This window comes from Leucoraja erinacea, chromosome 6, assembly GCF_028641065.1.
Source record: "Leucoraja erinacea ecotype New England chromosome 6, Leri_hhj_1, whole genome shotgun sequence".
NCBI classification, from domain to species: domain Eukaryota; kingdom Metazoa; phylum Chordata; class Chondrichthyes; order Rajiformes; family Rajidae; genus Leucoraja; species Leucoraja erinaceus.
In genome coordinates, this window is record NC_073382.1 from 12204377 (window position 1) to 12223676 (window position 19300).

The 19300-nt window shown below is 50.7% G+C and overlaps 2 protein-coding genes across 2 annotated transcripts in view; one reads left to right on the top strand and one right to left on the bottom strand.

The window, feature by feature from the left end:
* The window catches only part of LOC129697813 (collagen alpha-6(IV) chain-like), a 166334-nt gene extending 162206 nt beyond the window's left edge, over positions 1–4128 (bottom strand). The window contains exon 1 of the mRNA XM_055636439.1: positions 3875–4128. The gene's annotated coding sequence lies outside the window, so the exon portion shown is untranslated. The remainder of the gene's footprint in view (positions 1–3874) is intronic.
* A 427-nt stretch (positions 4129–4555) lies between these two features.
* LOC129697894 (collagen alpha-5(IV) chain-like) overlaps positions 4556–19300 on the top strand; it is a 172651-nt gene continuing 157906 nt past the window's right edge. The window contains exon 1 of the mRNA XM_055636616.1: positions 4556–4902. Within this exon, the coding sequence (XP_055492591.1) occupies positions 4831–4902 (72 nt within the window). The 5' untranslated portion in view covers positions 4556–4830. The remainder of the gene's footprint in view (positions 4903–19300) is intronic.

Sequence of the window (19300 nt, forward strand, 5' to 3'; positions counted from 1 at the left end):
GGCGTGCAGGTGCAGCAGGCAGTGAAGAAAGTTAATGGAATGTTGGCCTTCATAACAAGAGGATTTCAGTATAGGAGTAAAGAGGTTCTTCTGCAGTTGTATAGGGCTCTGGTGAGACCACATCTGGAGTATTGTGTACAGTTTTGGTCTCCTAAATTGAGGAAGGACATCCATGTTATTGAGGCTGTGCAGTGTAGGTTCACGAGATTGATCCCTGGGATGGCAGACTGTCATATCAGATTGAAAAGACTAGTTCACTGGAGTTTAATAACAAAGTGTGTGTCAGGCAGCTAGATCTGTGTTCCCAATGTTGGAAATGAACAGGACAACAGTCTTAGAATAAAGGGGAGGCCATTTAAGACTGAGATGAGAAAAAAAAACTTTTTCACCCAGAGAGTTGTGAATTAGTGAAATTCCCTGCCACAGAGGGCAGTGGAGGCCAAATCACTGGATGGATTTAAGAGAGTGTTAGATAGAGCTCTAGGGGCTAGTGGAGTCAAGGGATATGGGGAGAAGGCAGGCACGGGTTATTGATAGGGAACGATCAGCCATGATCACAATGAATGGCGGCGCTGGCTCGAAGGGCCTCCTCCTGCACCTATTTTCTATGTTCCTAGCACTGATCCTCTTGCAGCCATTACAGGTCAATTTATGCCAGGAATCAGAGCAGGAGGCCCTCGGGCAGTGCCCTTGGTCCAACTATCTTAGCTGCTTCTATCCACTCTAAAGTTAGATGTGTGGGCATTCACATCTTACAAAACTACAACTTCCACAACAAGGAAGGCAAGTGGCAGTAGGTGAACAAGAACACAGCCACCTGGTCACACACCATCGAGACTGGGGATTTATTGCCAGTCCTTTGTCATCACGGAGTCCAAATCCCAGACTCATTCCCCAACACAGCTCATCATTAAGTTGAGTAAATAACAAAGTGTGTGTCAGGCAGCATCTGTGGAGGAAAATGAACAAACAACATTGCGGGTCATGACTCTTCTGACCTTTCCTTAATGCTTCCTGGTCTATACGATGAGCAACCCTGGAGGTGTGAATAGAGGGTCTGAACAGTGAGTAAGGAATGGAATCAAATTTGACCAGGAAAAGGGGCGTGTTTGGTGATATTTACTGATGCAGGCGGATTTCCTCAGCTCTTCCATAGCATGAGTTCACCCACTCATACCTCGCTTCCTTGCCCCACATACAACCCCCAGGACTCAGGCATATACAAGGTAGACAGGGGACCAGATAGCAGTATGTATATGCCTCTCATAATTAAACAAGGTAGACAGTCCCAGAATCTTTCGCACAGGGTGGATAGGTGCCCAAATACAAGAGGACATAATTTAAGATGAGGGGGGGGGGGGGGGGGGAGATAGGCGGGGGGGGGGGGGGGGATTGCAGTTTACTGGAGATTTGCTAGACAAGTTTTTTTTTATTATGCAGTGTGGAAGGTGCCTGGAATGCACTGCCAGGAGAGGTGGTGAAAGCGGATACCATAGCAACGCTTGAGGTATTTAGAGGCAGGCAAGGAAAAGGCAGATATGGGGCATGTGTGCGTCATAAGGTCATGTGATAAGAGCAGAATGAGGCCACTCGGCCCATCAAGTCTACTTCGCCATTCAGTCACGGCTGATCTATCTCTCCCTCCTAACCCCATTCCCCTGCCTTCTCCCCAGAACTTCTGACACTTGTACTATTCGTTCAGGTAGATGGGATTGGTTAGACTGTCAAATTGGTCTGCACAGTCACAAAGAAATGAAGGGCTTATTCCTGTGTTGTGTTGAAATGTGTTTTTTGTAAGATTGTCAACAGCGAGGCAGACCAGAGAGGGGTCACCCAGAAGATCACGCCCCAGTTTGGAATGTTTGAGAAGGAACTGCAGATGCTGGAAAATCGAAGGTAGACAAAAATGCTGGAGTAACTCAGCGGGTGAGGCAGCATTTATGGAGCGAAGGAAATAGGTGATGTTTCGGGTCGAGACCTTTCTTCTGATGTGGGGGTGGGTGGAGCGGGATGAAGAAAGGAAGAGGCAGAGACTGTGGGAGAGCTGGGAAGGGGAGGGGAAAGAAGGAGAAAACAGGGACTACCTGAAATTGGAGAAGTCAATGTTCATACCGCTGGGGTGTAAACTACCCAAGTGAAATATGAGGTGCTGCTCCTCCAATTTACGGTGGGCCTCACTCTGGCCATGGAGGAGGCCCAGGACGGAAAGGTCGGATTTGGAATGGGAGGGGGAGTTGAAGTGCTGAGCCACCGGGAGATCAGGTTGGTTATTGTGAGCCGAGCGGAGGTGTTGGGAGAAGCGATCGCCAAGCCTATGTTTGGTCTCACCGATGTAGAGCAACTGACACCTAGAGCAGCGGATGCAATAGATGAGGTCGGAGGAGGTTTTTAACCCCAGCGGTATGAACATTGACTTCTCCAATTCCAGGTAGTCCCTGCTTTCTCCTTCTTTCCCCTCTCCTTCCCAGCTCTCCCACAGCCCACTGTCTTCACCTCATCCTTTCTTCAAACTCTCCCCTCCCCATCAGTCTGAAGAAGGTTCTCCACCTGATACGTCGCTCCATAGATGCTGCCTCACCCGCTGAGTTTCTCCAGCATTTTTGTCTACCACTTTGGAATATGGTACTTTGGACAGAGAGCAGAGTAGAGAGGGGGAGATACACTACAGCAGGAACCAGGGCGGTACTAGTTTGAAGAATGATTCCGACGAAAAAGTCATCTATCCCCGTTCTACCAAACGATCGAACTTTATTTATCACAGGAGGAAAATTGATCTGCCAACAATCATAAAAACACAAAATACATGAAATCAAAGTGGCCAGTGGAAATGATTGGGGATGTGCAATGATTGGGGGCGGGGTGGGAAGTCAGTCTACCCCACGACAGAAAGGGGAGGAGTTGTACAGTTTGATAGCCACAGGGAAGAAGGATCCCCTGTGGTGTTCTGTCCTGCATCTTGGTGGAACCAGTCTGCTGCTGAAGGTGCTCCTCAGGTTGACCCAGTGTGCCAGGGAGAGAGTGAGCTGTATTATCCAATTGTCCTACAGAGATGATGCCTGACCCGCTGATTCACTCCAGCACTGACTTTTTTTCTTTGTAAACCAGCATCTGTAGTTCATTGTTTCTACCTAACAATGAGATAAATTGTGACCCAAATAAAAGGCAGCATTGGCCAAAGATCTTAGAGCTCTAAAGGCATGTTTGGCATTGGCTGATCCCGGGATATTTGGAGCAATCCCGCCCACTGCCAATCACACGCCTGCGTGATGAATGTGCCATCCTCAATCACACCGTCGGGGACTTTGGTCGGGTCTACACTCAGCATCTCACTGCCTCAATGGGGAACGGGCGGCACACACCCAAGCACAGTCCGCCCCTCGGCGTTACACGTGCCACCCCACCCCCCGGCGTTACACATGCCCACCACCACCCAGCCCCCCCCCCCCTCCCCTCCCCGCTAGCGGACAGTATCAGACACCACTACACACTACACCCGCACAGGCGCTCAAAGTACTGCCGACAGCCAGCAGTCTGCCCAAGAACGTGTTGAGGGCCGGTTGGCCCGGGACTGATGAGCCTTAGCCGAACCCTCAACGTGTGTGTGTGTGTGTATCTCTGTGTGCGTGTGTGTGTATCTGTGTGTGTGCATGTGTGTGTATCTGTGTGTGTGCATGTGTGTCCCACTATTGTACGCGGGTAGTCAAGGTGTCATACACAACTCTTCCCTTCCCACGAGGATAACTCCGGCTGAAGTTACCTAAAGTCACTCAGTCCCGGCGTCGAGCCCCTCCCTCTCCCCTTCCCTCTCCATCTCTTATCCCCACTAAAACACCGACACTCGCGCTCCCGTACAACTTCAGTCCGTGTTACTTACCGCTGCCTCCAAGCTCCGGGTCTGAGCCAAAGGCAAGCTGCTTAGCACATCAGTCGCGCTCTCCCGCTGTCCGGACTGAACCTGTGAGGCAGCGCCGGGCGGGCCACACACGGGCGAGGAGCGGGTACCGAGTCTCCTTCACCCCTCTCTCCACTGCCCCAGGGCGCGGGGGGCTTCGCTGTGCAGTTGTCGAGCGGAGCGGGTCGGCAGTGCGTCTGCACACAGTTTGCCAGAGCTGGCTCTCCGCTCCCAGTTCACTCGCTCCTCCCACCCTCGCAGCCCCTTAGACATGTTGCAGCGGCAGATTAACCCTTGGTTGCACTACCCCGCACACTTTAGGGAGCGGGACTTTCACCTGGAGCCTGCGACCGCAGCACATGTACATGTGTTCAGACACCGAGCCTATTCGGGCGGATATTTAACTGTCCCAAACAGACAAGTGGGAGCCACCGCCGTCTTTGCCCTGGGAGATCAGGGGAGCTACCAAAGGAAGGGAAAGCGCCAAGCCGTTTACTCCTGACTCGTTTTTTTTTTGTTGCCCGGGATAGAGTTGGGACTACTGTCCGTCCGCAAACTCCCCGGGGAAGGGGTGAGGGGCGTTAATGCCCAGAGATTCACTGCAGGGAAACGTGGCGAAACTTGGCACAAACTTTCTCGTCCTCGAGTTTATCTCAAAGTCCTGGTGGAATCCATCTCCATCTCCTGGAAGTGCAGTTAAGGGTTAATCCTGCAACTCCCTGCAACGTGTTTGTGAGGGTGGGAGGAGAGAGTCAAGTGGGAGCGGAGAGCGGATTCCCAGATTTGGCAATCTGAGTGCAGACGTACTGACGACCCGCTCCGCTCGACAACTGCACAACGAAGACCCCCGCGCCCCGTGAAGAGACAGAGGGGGGGAGACTCCTCACCCGTGTGTGGCCCGGCGCTACCTCCTATGTAAAGTCCAGACAGCGGGCGAGATGGTCCCTCAGATGCGCTGGCTGCTCCCGGCCATTCTCCTCCTGGCTCAGGCTCGGGGCTCGGAGGCAGCGGTGAGTAACACGGACTGAAGTGTTTCCCGGGGAGTGCGGGGGTTCGCTGGGGTGGGTGAGGGGGGCAGTATGCGGGCCGAACGCCGGGACTGAGACCTCGAGTACTGAGTGGCTTTAGGGAACTTCAGCCCCGAGTGTTCTTGAGGGAAGACAATAGTTGTGTGTGACCCCTGTATACCCGCGTGCAAGGAAGATTGTTCCCGATGTTGGGGAAGTCCAGAACAAGGGATCACAGTTTCAGGATAAAGGGGGAAATCTTTTAGGACTGAGATGAGAAAAAAAAATTACGCAGAGAGTGGTGAATCTCTGGAATTCTCTGCCACAGAATGTAGTTGAGGCCAGTTCATTTGCTATATTTAAGAGGGAGTTAGATGTGGCCCTTGTGGCTAAGGGGATCAGGGGGTATTGAGAGAAGGCAGGTACGGGATACTGATTTGGATGATCAGCCATGATCATATTGAATGGCGGTGCAGGCTCGAAGGGCCGAATGGCCTACTCCTGCACCTATTTTCTATGTTTCTCTGTAACAGTGACAGAGGCACACAGACGGACAGAGACAGACGGACAGAGACACATAGACAGACAGACACACACACACCCACATACACACACACACACACATAGACGCACAGGTCAGTGATGGGTGAGGGTCGCGGGAAGGATGCATTAGTCCCGGACAACCGGCCCCGAGGAAGTTCTGGGGGCAAACTGCTGGGTGATAGCGAGGCAGTGAGCGGTTTTTAACCGCGTTCGTGTGACCGTGCGGGGGGAGGCGATGCTGTTCTCCGGCGACATGTCCGATACTGCCGGGCGACGGGTTGAATTAACCCCGCTGCTACGTCCGGCGTGTGGCCCTTTGTAATGTGTGAAGCGCATCGGCGGGAGGTGTACAAGCTCATTGTGGTAGTTGTGGGCTGGAGCTCTCTGAAGGAGGGGGTGGAGGGGGTGGTGGTGGGTGGGGGAGGGGGTGTGAGGGTGGGGGTATGGTGAGGTGGGGGGAGGGGTGGTTGGGGGGGGTGGGTGGGAGGGAGAGGATGGGGGGGAGGAGGGTGGTGAGACGGGAGGGAGGGGTAAGGAGGGTGGGAGGGGGGCGTGGATGGGGAAGGTTGGGGAGGAGGAGGGAGTGGGGAGAGAGGCAGAGGGAGTGAAGGGGGTTGAGGAAGGGGATAAGGGAGTGTTGAGGGGTGAGAAAGGAGGAGGAGGAGAGGTGATGGAGTGGGGGCTTAGGGGGAGTTTTAGGTCTGGACTGTAAGGAGGGTTGTGTGTCTGGGCTGAGGGGATGCCGGAAGGGAGAGGTTGGTTGGTGAATATGTATCTCGGATTGTGTTCCGTCGACTGGTAAGTGCCCCTTTCCCCCCATCTGTGCCTTAAAATCCCAGTGCCCTACAGTCAGGAACAGGTCCACTGTTTGATCCCAGCGCTGGTTTGACCCCAGCCGGTTATTCCACTCCGGTGGACAGCATTCCCACGGACTCGGGACTAGGTTGGACCGGTCCGCCCCACAGTATCTGCCCTAACCATCGGCGGGCAGGCGAAGCTGGGTGGACAGGAACGGTGCTTAACGTCTCCCCTCTAGTCTGGGAGTGTGATCGGGCTCCTGTGGACTCGGTGCCGAGATACGCATCACAACTCTGGCACGCCGCTCCCTAACCTCACTCCAGCGCCAGGAGCCTTGAGATGAAGGGGGAATGGAGGGAAGTTCCCGAGACTCCTGACTCCACCCCTCCCCCGCCACCCTCTCCTCCCCTCCACCTCTCCCCCCCACCACCCTCTCCACCCACCCCCCCTCACCCCCCTTCTCCCCCCCCCCCCCCCTCCCCCCCTCTCTCCCACCACCCCCCTCTCTCCCATCCCCCCCTCTCTCTTCCCACCACCCCCCCTCTCTCCTCCCCTCCCCCCTCTCTCCTCCCACCCCCCCACCCCTCTCCTCCCACCCCCCTCTCTCTCCTCCCCCCCACCCTCTCTCTCTCTCCACCCCCCCCCCCTCTCTCCTCCCCCCACCTCCTCCTCTCCCCCCCTCCTCTCTCTCTCTCCACCCCCTCCCCCTCTCTCTCTCCACCCCCTCCCCCTCTCTCTCTCCACCCCCTCCCCCCTCTCTCTCCACCCCCCCCCCCCCCCTCTCTCTCTCCCACCCACCCCGTTTCTCTCACTGGACCCCCAATTCGAACCTATGTGTCCGTCTCTCCCAAACACACCCTAGCCGCCTGTGCCATTATCCGCTGTCCCGATAAAGCTCGAAACGAAGCGCTAAAGGGATTTTACGTTGGAAACATTGGCCCAGTTTGAGTCTCCCTCGCATTCTCACCAGTAGAATCACTCACCTCTCATTTGTTGAGATACATTACAGAAACAACAATCTGGCCCGTCTGATGCAGCGAATTCTCTCCATAAATCTCTTTCCTTTTCTCCTATCGCTTCCCATTTGCCCCAGTAAACCTCTCCCTCTCTCCCAGCTGTTCCTCACTTGTTGCCATTTCACTTCAGTTGCTCGCAGTCGGATTCCACTCCTTTGAAACTCGAGGCCGCACGATTAGCCACACTAAAGATGCAGCGAGTTATATCACCGTCACACCCACCCGTGGTCTTGTACCGGGAGTGAGGATCAGTGTGAGAAAGTTTCAGTAAGAGGCTCCACACACACACACACACACATACACACACACACACACACACACACACACGCACACACACGCACACACACACACATAGACACACACACACACACACACACACACACACACATGGAGGCACACACACACACACACACACACACAGACACACACATACACAGAGAGACACACACACATAGAGACACACACACACACACACACATACACACATAGAGACACACACACACACACACACACACACACACACACACAGAGACACACACACACACACACACACACACACACACACACACACACACATACACACACACACACACACACACACACACACACACACATAGAGAGACACACACACACATGGACACACACACACACACACGGACACAGACACACAGGGACAGACAGAAACAGACACACACACACACAGAGAAAACATTCCAATACCCTCAGATATGATATAAACATTAGACTTTAAAAACATTTAATGGCGTGAGAGAGCGAGCACATTTTGCCCTACAGTTTGTTAATATAAAGTGTGTGAAATCGGGTCTGGAACATGCACTGTTTGGCTGAATGGCTTGTTCTGGTGTTACACCATCCATGGAATGTGACTGAAGGATTCTTTCCCTGGCAGTGCCAAGAGTGCACAGCAGTCTGAAACGGAATACTCATCCAAAACGTCTCCTGTCCATTCTGTCCCGACCAGCTGAGTTCCTCCAGCACTTTGTCTTGCTTAAGATTCCAGCATCTGCAGGTCCTTGTGTCCCCAAAGGCTTTTTGTTGTTCCCATCGCTCCTGCAGAGAATTCGGAATGGGAGAGAGGGGGAGGGGGAGAGAAGAGAGAGCCAGAGAGGAGGGTAGGGTAGGGGGTGGGGTGGGTTGAGGAAGGATTAAATGAGGAAAGGGCAAGAGGTGAGAGGGAGATGTATTCAAGAAACAAGTTGCTAGAATCTTGAGGACAAAGCAAACTGCTGGAGGAATTCTGTGGAGGTAGCGGACAGGCCATATTTCAGGTTGCGACCTTTCATCTGATGGAATAAGGGGGTAGAAAGCTAATGGGATAAGACCTGAGGTAATGGGTGGATACAGGTGAGGGAGATGACAGATGAATTGAGTAAATGGCAAAGGCTAGAGGTGAAAAGGAGACAAAACGGTATCAGATAAGGAAAGGCGAGGTGTGTGAAAGGGAGATATGGTAGTCGGGGATCGGAGATGAACCTATGGAGGAGGGGGAAAGAGCAGGATGACTAGGGAGGTGGTGTGAGAAATGGGATAGGAGAGGGGCCAGAGGGGAAAAAAAGAGTGTGTGTTGGGGGCATTACTTGAAATTGGAGGGATGTGAGAGCGGAGAAGGAAGAGGGAGAGAAGGAAGGGGAGAACAGGTCATGATGGGAGAGAATAGGAGGGGGAAGAGGCACATGATTAGTAAGAGAGAGGGTCGAAGATAGTGTGGAAACAGGCCCTTCGGCCCAACTTGCCCACAGTGACCAACATTGTCCCAGCTACATTAGTCCCACTTATAAACATAGAAAATAGGTGCACGAGGAGGCCATTTGGGATCATGGCTGATCATCCACAACCAGTAACCCGTGCCTGCCTTCTCCCCATATCCCTTGATTCCGCTAGCCCCTGGAGCTCTATCTAACTCTCTTTTAAATTCATCCAGTGAATTGGCCTCCACTGCCCTCCGTGGCAGAGAATGCCACAAATTCACAAGTCTCTGGGTGAAAAAGTTTTTTCTCATCTCCGTTTTAATTGGCCTCCCCTTTATTCTTAGAGCTCTGTCTGTGCTTGGTCCATATCCCTCCAAACCTGTCCTATCCATATACTTGTCTAACTGATTCTTAAACGATGGGATAGTCCCAGCCTCAACAACTCCTCTGGCAGCTCGTTCCATACACCCACCATCCTTTGTGTGAAAAGGTCACCCCTATTAAATCTTTTCCCCTTCACCTGGAACCTATGTCCTCTGGTCCTCGGTTTCCCTACTCTGGGCAAGAGACCCCATGTATCTATACAATCTATTCCTCTCATGATTATGTACACCTCTATAAGATCACCCCTCATCCTCCTGCGCTCCATGGAACAGTGACACAGCCTACTCAACCTCTCCCTATACCTCACACCCTCTAGTCCTGGCAATATCCTCGTAAATCTTTTCTGAACCCTTACAAGCTGGGCAATATCTTTCCTATAACATGGTGCCCAGAACCGAACATAATATTCTAGATGCGGTCTCACCAACATCTTATACAACTGCAACTTGACCTCCCAAAATCTATACTCAATACTCTGACTGATGAAGGCCAAAATGCCAAAAGTCTTTTTGAGCACCTTATCTACCTGCGACTCAACCTTCAAGGAACCATGCACATGTACTCCTAGATCCCTCTGCTCCACAACACTACCCAGAGGTCGACCATTTACTGTGTAGGTCCTGCCCTTGTTCGACGTCCCAAAATGCAACACCTCACAATTTGTATTACATTCCATCAGCCATTCCTCCGCCCACCTGGCCATTCGATACAGATCCTGCTGCAATCTTTCACAACCATCTTCACTCTCTGCAAAACTACTAACTTTTGTATCATCCGCAAACTTGCTAATCTTGCCCTGTGTGTTCTCATCCAAATCATTGATGTTGATGTAACGGGCCCAGCACCGAACCCTGAGGCACACCATTAGTCACAGTCCTCCAGTCCGAGAAGCAACCTTCCACCATCACCCTCTGCTTCCTTCCATGGAGCCAAGTTGCTATCCATTCAGCTACCTCTCCTTGGTTCCCATGCGATCTAACCTTCTGGATCAGCCTACCATGCGGAACCTTGACGAACGCCTTACTGAAATCCATTTGCACACCATCTACAGCTCTGCCCTCATCAACCTTTTTGGACACGTCTTCAAAAAAATTAATCGGATTTGTCAGACACGACCTCCCACGTACAAAACCATGCTGACTATCCCAATTAGCCCTTGCCCATCCAAATGCCTGTACAACCTATCCCTCAGAATACTCTCCAGTAACTTTCCAACTACAGATGTTAAGCTCACCGGCTTATGGCTCCCAACACTTTCCTTGCAGCATTTCTTGAAAAGATGCACAACATTTGTCACCCTCCTGTCTTCCGACACCTCTCCTGTATTTAAGGATAACTTGTAAATTTCAACCAGGGCTCCTGCAATTTCCTCTCTTGGTTCCCGCAATGCCCTCGGATATATATGATATGTTTGCCTTCATACACGACAGTACCTTCAGTACTTCTTCGACGGTAACACTGACTGCTATTAAGACACTTCCATTGACTGCCCCAAGTTCCTCCGTCCTACCGACTTTCTCCTCGGTAAATACATTGTGAAACAGAATGAGATATACAAGGAGGACAGGGGTGAGTGAGACTTCCGAGATTTCCCTTTATCACTGAACCACGGTATTGAGGCAGAAACGGACGTGCTCGGCCACAGAAGCAGGACCAGTATTCACTCTCTTCCTGTCTTGGGGGAAATTATTCTACTCTGGATTAGACACTGGGCCATTTTCCAAACAATGCCGCTGGTGGGCAGGGCATTGGGTATAGAGAGAGTGGACGGTTAGGTTGTTGCTGAGACCGATATGAATTTCTAGCAAGCCGGCTCAGTTATAGATTCCCACCCCCCATGTTACAGCTTCAAAGGCCATGCTTCTACTGTCAATTCCAACTGTGCAATCAACCAATTTGGTGTTCTTGGTATTCCCAGCCAACGGAAAGCTGTGGAAGGCCATGTGGGAGATAAAAAACTAGTCCCTGATATCCACCAGAGCACCCCTTGCTCGGATGCAATGCCAGCATCCACGCTAGAGGAAACGCAAAGTGCCGGAGGTACTCAGCGAGTCAGGCAGCATCGGTGGAGGGACCACGTTTTGGGACTGGACACTTCTTAAGACTGAATTGAGTAGGGGGTAGAAAGCTGGGGGAGAGAGGTGAGGACAGGACAACGCCTTGCAAGTGATGGGTGTATGCAGGAGGGGTGGGGCGGGGGATGGTGGTTGATTGACAGTTGGGTGGGATAACTAGCAAAGGCCAGAGGTGAAAAGGAGACACACGGAGAGTGCTGAATCTGTGGAATTCTCCGCCACAGAAGGTAGTTGAGGCCAGTTCATTGGCTATATTTAAGAGGGAGTTAGATGTGGCCCTTGTGGCTAAAGGGATCAGGGGGTATGGAGAGAAGGCAGGTACAGGATACTGAGTTGGATGATCTGCCATGATCATATTGAATGGCGGTGCAGGCTCGAAGGGCCGAATGGCCTACACCTGCACCTATTTTCTATGTTTCTATGTCTATGTAAAAGGGTGTTGGATGAGGAGGAAAATATAGCCAGAAGGTGGGATATGGGTGTAAACCAGGAGAAGGGAGAAAAGAAGCATAAAATGGCAATGGGGGACTTCACTCTTCCACTTCTCTCCTTATCTGACAACTTTTCATCTCTAGACTTGGTCACAGTGACACCCATGTGCCAATCACCCTTCCTCATTTGTATCCACCTATCAATAACAGGCTTTGTGCTGTCCACACATCTCCTTTCCAACGTTCTGCACCCTGTTCCATTCAGTCTGAAGAAGGGTCCCGACCCAACATGTTGTCTGTCATTCCCTCAGCATTTTGCTACACTTTAGCCCGCAAACTTCAGAGCCTAAGTCAGGGGTGGGGAACCTTTTCATGTTGGAATGCCGCATTAAGTTAGCTGTAATCTAATAAGGCCACATCCAAGAAACTTCAATTAGATATACTTCAAAATGTACATTATTTTGTAAAAATCTAACTACTATGTACTAACTTCAAGAAAATGAAAACATTTTGTTAATTCTAAAGTTAACTAATCTTTTAATTACTTTGTTGTGACTGCTTTTTGTGGGAAAGCGTTTGAATATTCGGTTGCAACATGGAGGTACGCAGTTTCAACTGATCTTCTAGATGGGTATCCGTCATGTGTGACCTTAAGGTCGTCTTGATTTGGGTTTGGTAGGAGAATGTAGATTCGCAGCAATACGTAGTTGAAAAGCACGTATTTTGTTGAATCGTCTTTTACTCTTTGGTATTTTAAATACGTTCATTTTAAGATTAAAATAAAAATAATGTAAGATGAACAAAAACATTTGAATAAAAATAAAAGGATTTGTTCTACAAAATTTGGATTCAAATTTCAAAAGGCCGCACTTAATGGCCAAGAAGGCCGCAAGTTCCCCACCCCTGGTCTAAACACTTTGTGTTTTGCTCAAGTCTCCAGAATCTGCAGCTTTCTGTGTCTCCGCACTGGGGAAGATGAATCTACTGCACACCTACAGGGGTAATAGGCTGCAGGCACGGAACTCGCTATCAAAATATGGAGGGGACAGGGGGGACACAATTTTTTGGTGGCTGCGCGCGCACACGCACACTCACACACACGTGCGAGGTTTCGGAGGCTCAATCCAGCGCTAAATACAGCTCAATTCTGCCTGTCTCGCCGGGTTAACCACAGCCCTGCCTGGACTGACGGGACATCAGCGCTGCTTCTCCGCGCTGACTGTAAGCCTGGGCCATATTTCCCGCAAGTCCAGGAAGGGCTGTAGGTTCACCTGGCGGGACAGGCTGAGTAGAGCTGGGTTTAGCGCTGCTTCTCTGCGCTGCCTGGGGGCAATGCTCCCGTCTGACTCCCGACCTCTCTGCCCACCTGTGGTGGGGGGGGACACTCGGGTGGGGACGGGAGAGCGCCGGAGACCCGGCCGGGATCGATCCTGGCTGCGGATGAGGCGCAGGTCTGTGCCACGTCTCCCTCCTCCATCATCATCGCGCTGACTCATCATGTTCCCCGCCCCCCCCCTGCTGACAATTGCCTGCTGACTGACGTCTCTCTCGTCCAATCGGCGCCCTCGATCAGCAGTCCCACCTCCACTGTCCTGCGGAAAGCGGAGATTTTAAAATCCGGATGACAAAAACTTGGGGGGGGATGTCCCCCACCTCTCAAAACATGGGGGGGGACGTGTCCCCTCTGCCCCCCCCCCCCCCCCCCCCCCTCCCCCGGGTTTTCCGCCGCTGATAGGTTGCATGTTCCACACTAGCTTCCAGGAATCGAACAATCCGCCACATTTTGACACAGACCATACGAGTATCTAGCCCAGCTGTGGGACTGCTGTAACACAACTGGTTCACTGAAGCCCTTATCAAAGGAAGGCTCATTCTGCGCCAACACCATCTTGTAGTCTCACATCTGCAGCTGAAATTGGAGAGGGTCAGAGATGCCCCCAGTTCGCCCCACCCACCCTGCATCCCCAGTTTGGAAACGGGACATTTGTCTGACTCTGCAATGGGTTCCAGGCCATCAATGTACAAGTGAAGATTGAGGGGGGATCTTATAGAAACTTATTCTGATTCCTGGGATGTCAGGGCTGTCTTATGAAGAAAGACTGGATAGACTTGGTTTATACTCTCTAGAATTTAGGAGATTGAGGGGGGATCTTATAGAAACTTGCAAAATTCTTAAGGGGTTGGACAGGCTAGATGCAGGAAGATTGTTCCCGATGTTGGGGAAGTCCAGAACAAGGGGTCACAGTTTAAGGATAAGGGGGAAATCCTTTAGGACTGAGATGAGAAAAACATTTTTCACACAGAGAGTGGTGAATCTCTGGAATTCGCTGCCTCAGAAGGTAGTTGAGGCCAGTTCATTGGCTATATTTAAGAGGGAGTTAGATGTGGCCCTTGTTGCTAAAGGGATCAGGGGGTATGGAGAGAAGGCAGGTACAGGATACTGAGTTAGATGATCAGCCATGATCATATTGAATGGCGGTGCAGGCTTGAAGGGCCGAATGGCCTACTCCTGCACCTATTTTCTATGTTTCTATGAATGGCCTAATCCAGAAAACATTCACTGGCACTGCTGCACCCAGAGTCCAGTGCCCACTGGTGCAGCCACTGCCAGTGTCCAGTATCACGGAGAATGAAGCCTTCTCCCAGTTAGTCCCACTGTGTTTTTCTTTATTTTCTCCATGGCACCAGATGTTGAGCTTTCCCCAGCTGTATAATGGGCTAACAATGAGCACAGCTGACTGCAGAAATCCTTTTCCCCAGGATCGAGTTATCTGTTTCTGCCTTTGTCTCCATAAACTCACAGAGACTGGATAAAAAGAACATTTGTATGGTCAGTCCCTCCTCAACATTTCAGTCCGTTCCCATTTCTTCCACATCTCAAAATCGGGCAGTTTTGCAAGTTAATCGACTGCTAAATCGCAGCTTGCAACATGCGAGTGATCCTTTGCGCGACCCATCTCATAACCCCGTCCCCATAACCTTGGCCTCGTCTCATCAGTGTGAGCATCAAAATGGTGTAGAAAGGAGGCGAGGAGGAACTTCTTTAGTCAGAGGGTAGTTAATCTGTGGCACGCATTGCCACAGAGGGCTGTGGAGGCCAAGTCAGGGGATATTTTTAAGACAGAGGTAGACAAATTATTGATTTGAATGGGTGTCAAGGGTTATGGGGCGAAGGCAGGAGATTGGGGATAGGAGGCAGAGGTTGAATGGCGGAGTAGACTCGATGGGCCAAATGGCCTAATTCTACTCCTCTAACTTGTGAAAAGCCATTGATTCTCTCCCGTTCTATCCCACTATCAAAGCAGCTGAGTCGTAGGAGAGGTGAGTGCGCTGTGTGAGAGGAGAAAGGGAGTGTGGGCTGCAGCAGTAAGGGCTGTGGAGGACATGTGGCAGGACCTCTTCCTTGCCTCTTACCCATTGCCTGCTTTCACAGCCTCATGAGATCTCAAAGTGGCTCTTGGACAATGAATTACACAATGTGTTGCTAGGTCCAATCCAGCCACACAGCATCACAAAATGCCCTTCTGCCCTTTGAATCCCTGTTAACCATCAGGCACCCGTTTACACTCATCCTACCCTCCTCCATTTAATTCTCCACACATTTCCATCAACTCATCCCACAAAATATTCCCACTGATCTACGACTAATTACCTACAAATCCACATTTTTCGGGGATGTGGGAGGAAGCTGAAGCACCCATAGAAACGTAGAAAATAGGCCATTCGGCCCTTCATGCCTGCACCGCCATTCAATATGATCATGGCTGATCATCCAACTCAGTATCCTGTACCTGCCTTCTCTCCATACCCCCTGATACCTTTAGCCACAAGGGCCACATCTAAATCCCTCTTAAATATAGCCAATGAACTGGCCTCAACTACCTTCTGAGGCAGAGAATTCCAGAGATTCACCACTCTCTGTGTGAAAAATGTTTTTCTCATCTCGGTCCTAAAAGATTTCCCCCTTATCCTTAAAATGTGATCCCTTGTTCTGGACTTCCCCAACATCGGGAACAATCTTCCTGCATCTAGCCTGTCCAACCTCTTAAGAATTTTGTAAGTTTCTATAAGATCCCCCCTCAATCTTCAAAATTCTAGCGAGTACAAGCCGAGTCTATCCAGCCATGCCATCAAGAGAAAATCCAAACCTTGTAACTTTGCTAACCTATCCAAGTTTAGATGAATCTGCGGGTTTAATTTATCATCAGTTTTTATCTGAGCCACTCGGGTGCAGGTGTAGGACCGACTTGTCAACTTCTTGCATACTGGTTGTACTTTGGTTGTCAATGGTCTTGGAATGTCTTGAAATTTCCCAGGAATATCACCTGATCTGGTTTCTCAGTAATATCAAGTGGTACAAACTGACCAGTGGAGCAAGTCATAAAGGCTTTAAGATGTTTTCTTGTGCAATTGGTTAAAAAAATACTGGAATCGGTGGAACGTTTTTTTTTCTTTAGTCTGTTAAGATTCAGCAAATTCAGTAGCAAAGAGTCTGTTTGCAATGTGAAAAACATTGGAGATGGATGGGCCAAATGCACGAGCAATTGCAATATAAATAACTTCTGATGGTAGGGAGTGAGGCTTAAAAATAGAGATTCCTGATGTATGCTCCCTCATCTCCCTCCTATGAATTGCTGATTTCCCCCCCCCTTCCTTCCTCCCCCCTTCCTCCCCACCGTTCCCCACTTCCACCCCCCCTCTTCCTTCTTTCCTTCCCCCCCGCCTCCCTTCTCTCCACCCCCTTCCTTCCTTCCTTCCTTCCTTCCTTCTTCTTTCCCATTCCTTCCTTCCTTCCATTCCCCCCTTCCTTCCTTCCATCGCCCCCCCTTCCTTCCTTCCTGCTTCCATCCCCCCCCCCCCCCCCCCTCCCCCCTCCTTCCCTCTCTCTCCTTCCTTCGTTCCGTTCCCTCCCCCCTCCCCCTCCCTCCCCTCCCCCCCTCCCCTCCCCCTTCCTCCCCCCCCCCTTCCTCCCCTCCCCCCTTCCTCCCCTATCCCCTTCCTCCCCTCCCCCTTCCTCCCCTCCCCTCCCCCTTCCTCCCCTCCCCCCTTCCTCCCCCCCCCCTTCCTTCCTTCCCCTCCCCCTTCCTTCCCTCCCCCTTCATTCCTTTCTTCTTTCCCTCCCCCCTTTCCTTATTTCCATCCCTTCTCTCCACTTCCTTCCCTCCCCCCATCCTTCCTTCCCTTCCTCCCCCCACCATTATTTTCACCCGGAATGATCCCTTTACCCATTCCCAGAGCTCATCAATATCTGATCTTAAGCAAGCACTGGGCAACACCCACAGGTACAACCATTAAATTGTGATATATTGGCTAAAGATCCCCATCTGCTTTTGCCAAAGAATGTTTGTAATTACAGCAGATAAGAGTCCATACTCTTTGCAGAGATACTAAGAACGGAAAATGATCCCGAACTGTTCCCACTGTTTTGCCTTCTCCCACAGTGCTGCACCTTCTCTGAGTTTGAATGTTTACATGCTCTGCCTTTGAGTGCGGTGGTCTCTGCCTCTCGCACTCAACCAGATAAACCTTTCCATGCTTCAGTGATTCTGAGCATAATGGCATTCCTCCGAAACTCCCAGCCTCCTGCACAGTGATAATGTACACTCACATCCGCCAGCACATGGACACGGCCACACACATGGGCTCACACACACACAACCCCACAGGCACATTCGCACACATGGACACAGATACTAACACTAACACACACACTCATCCTCTCCAGCCTGATACAATTAAATTACTCTTCTCCCCCTCCATTTTAATCCGTTCATAGAAACATAGACATAGAAATTAGGTGCAGGAGTAGGCCATTCGGCCCTTCGAGCCTGCACCGCCATTCAATATGATCATGGCTGATCATCCAATTCAGTATCCCGTACCTGCCTTCTCTCCATACCCCCTGATCTCCTTAGCCACAAGGGCCACATCTAACTCCCTCTTAAATATAGCCAATGAACTGGCCTCAACTACCCTCTGCGGCAGAGAATTCCAGAGATTCACCACTCTCTGTGTGAAAAATTTTTTTTCTCATCTCGGTTTTAAAGGATTTCCCACTTATCCTTAAGCTGTGACCCCTTGTCCTGGACTTTCCCAACATCGGGAACAATCTTCCTGCATCTAGCCTGTCCAACCCCAATCCAACAAGAATTTTGTAAGTTTCTATAAGATCCCCTCTCAATCTCCTAAATTCTAGAGAGTATAAACCAAGTCTATCCAGTCTTTCTTCATAAGACAGTCCTGACATCCCAGGAATCAGTCTGGTGAACTTTCTCTGCACTCCCTCTATGGCAATAATGTCCTTCCTCAGATTTGGAGACCAAAACTGTACGCAATACTCCAGGTGTGATCTCACCAAGACCCTGTACAACTGCAGTAGAACTTCCCTGCTCCTATACTCAAAGAATGTTCATCATTCATCATTCATGGGTTCATTAGCCATTAAGAATCCAATCACCTTAGTTGTGAACGTTTCAGTTGCCCCCTTGCCCCACTTAGGAAACCGTGTGGTTCCCGGAGGTTGCAGGTGGTTGCCGGAGGTTGCAGGTAGTGGAAGCAGGTAGGGAGACTGACAAAAACCTCCGGGAACCGCACGGAAACCTTGGGTGGGGCACAAAGTCTCCAGAGGTTTCCGTTCAGGTTTCCTAAGTGGGACAGGGGCATAAAAGGGTGTCGGGTTGCGGGGAGAAGGCAGGAGAATGAGGTTGAGAGGAAAAGATAGATCAGCCATGATGGAATGGCGTAGTAGATTTGATGGGCCAAATGGCCTAATTCTGCTCCTATCACTCATGAACCTATGAACTCAGTGGAATTTGGGGATGAGAGTTGCAGGTTCTCACTTTCTTGTGTCTCACAAAGAGACAGAGAGAGAGAGAGAGAGCACCCAACGTCACCCCTGAATGGCAGGTGAACATTAAGGATCTACCCCCACTTTCAGAATCCCACCCAGGTATCCAACTAACCCCCATTTCATCACTTCACGCCCATCTGGACTAAAGGGAACACAGGCCAACAATTTACACAGTTGTGGTGCACAGTAAACTGCCACAAACATCAATGAGTTAAACAATAACTGGATCAGGTCAGCATGGACCGGTTAAAAATTACCAGCAGGACCAGTGAAGTTTCACAGCTCTTCCCTCAGCAATGGTCGTATGACTTTGATATTCGTGTGAAAGAATAAATGAGACCCTTGGACCAGCCACACCTTCTCAGTTCTGCCCCCCTGATAGTGCGGCTCGCCTCAGCACTGCTCCTTTGACTGTAAGAAATTCTCCTGCCGCTTGCTTTCTGACAGATTGCACTCCGTTGGTATAACTCTGATAGTTCGCTACTTCATTGGAACTGCCCTTCTGAAGGTGTGGGGCTCCCTGACACCTGCTCTTTGGACATCGCCGTACTCCCCTTCTGACAAATGGCCACAGTGGCGCAAAGGTAGAGTTAAG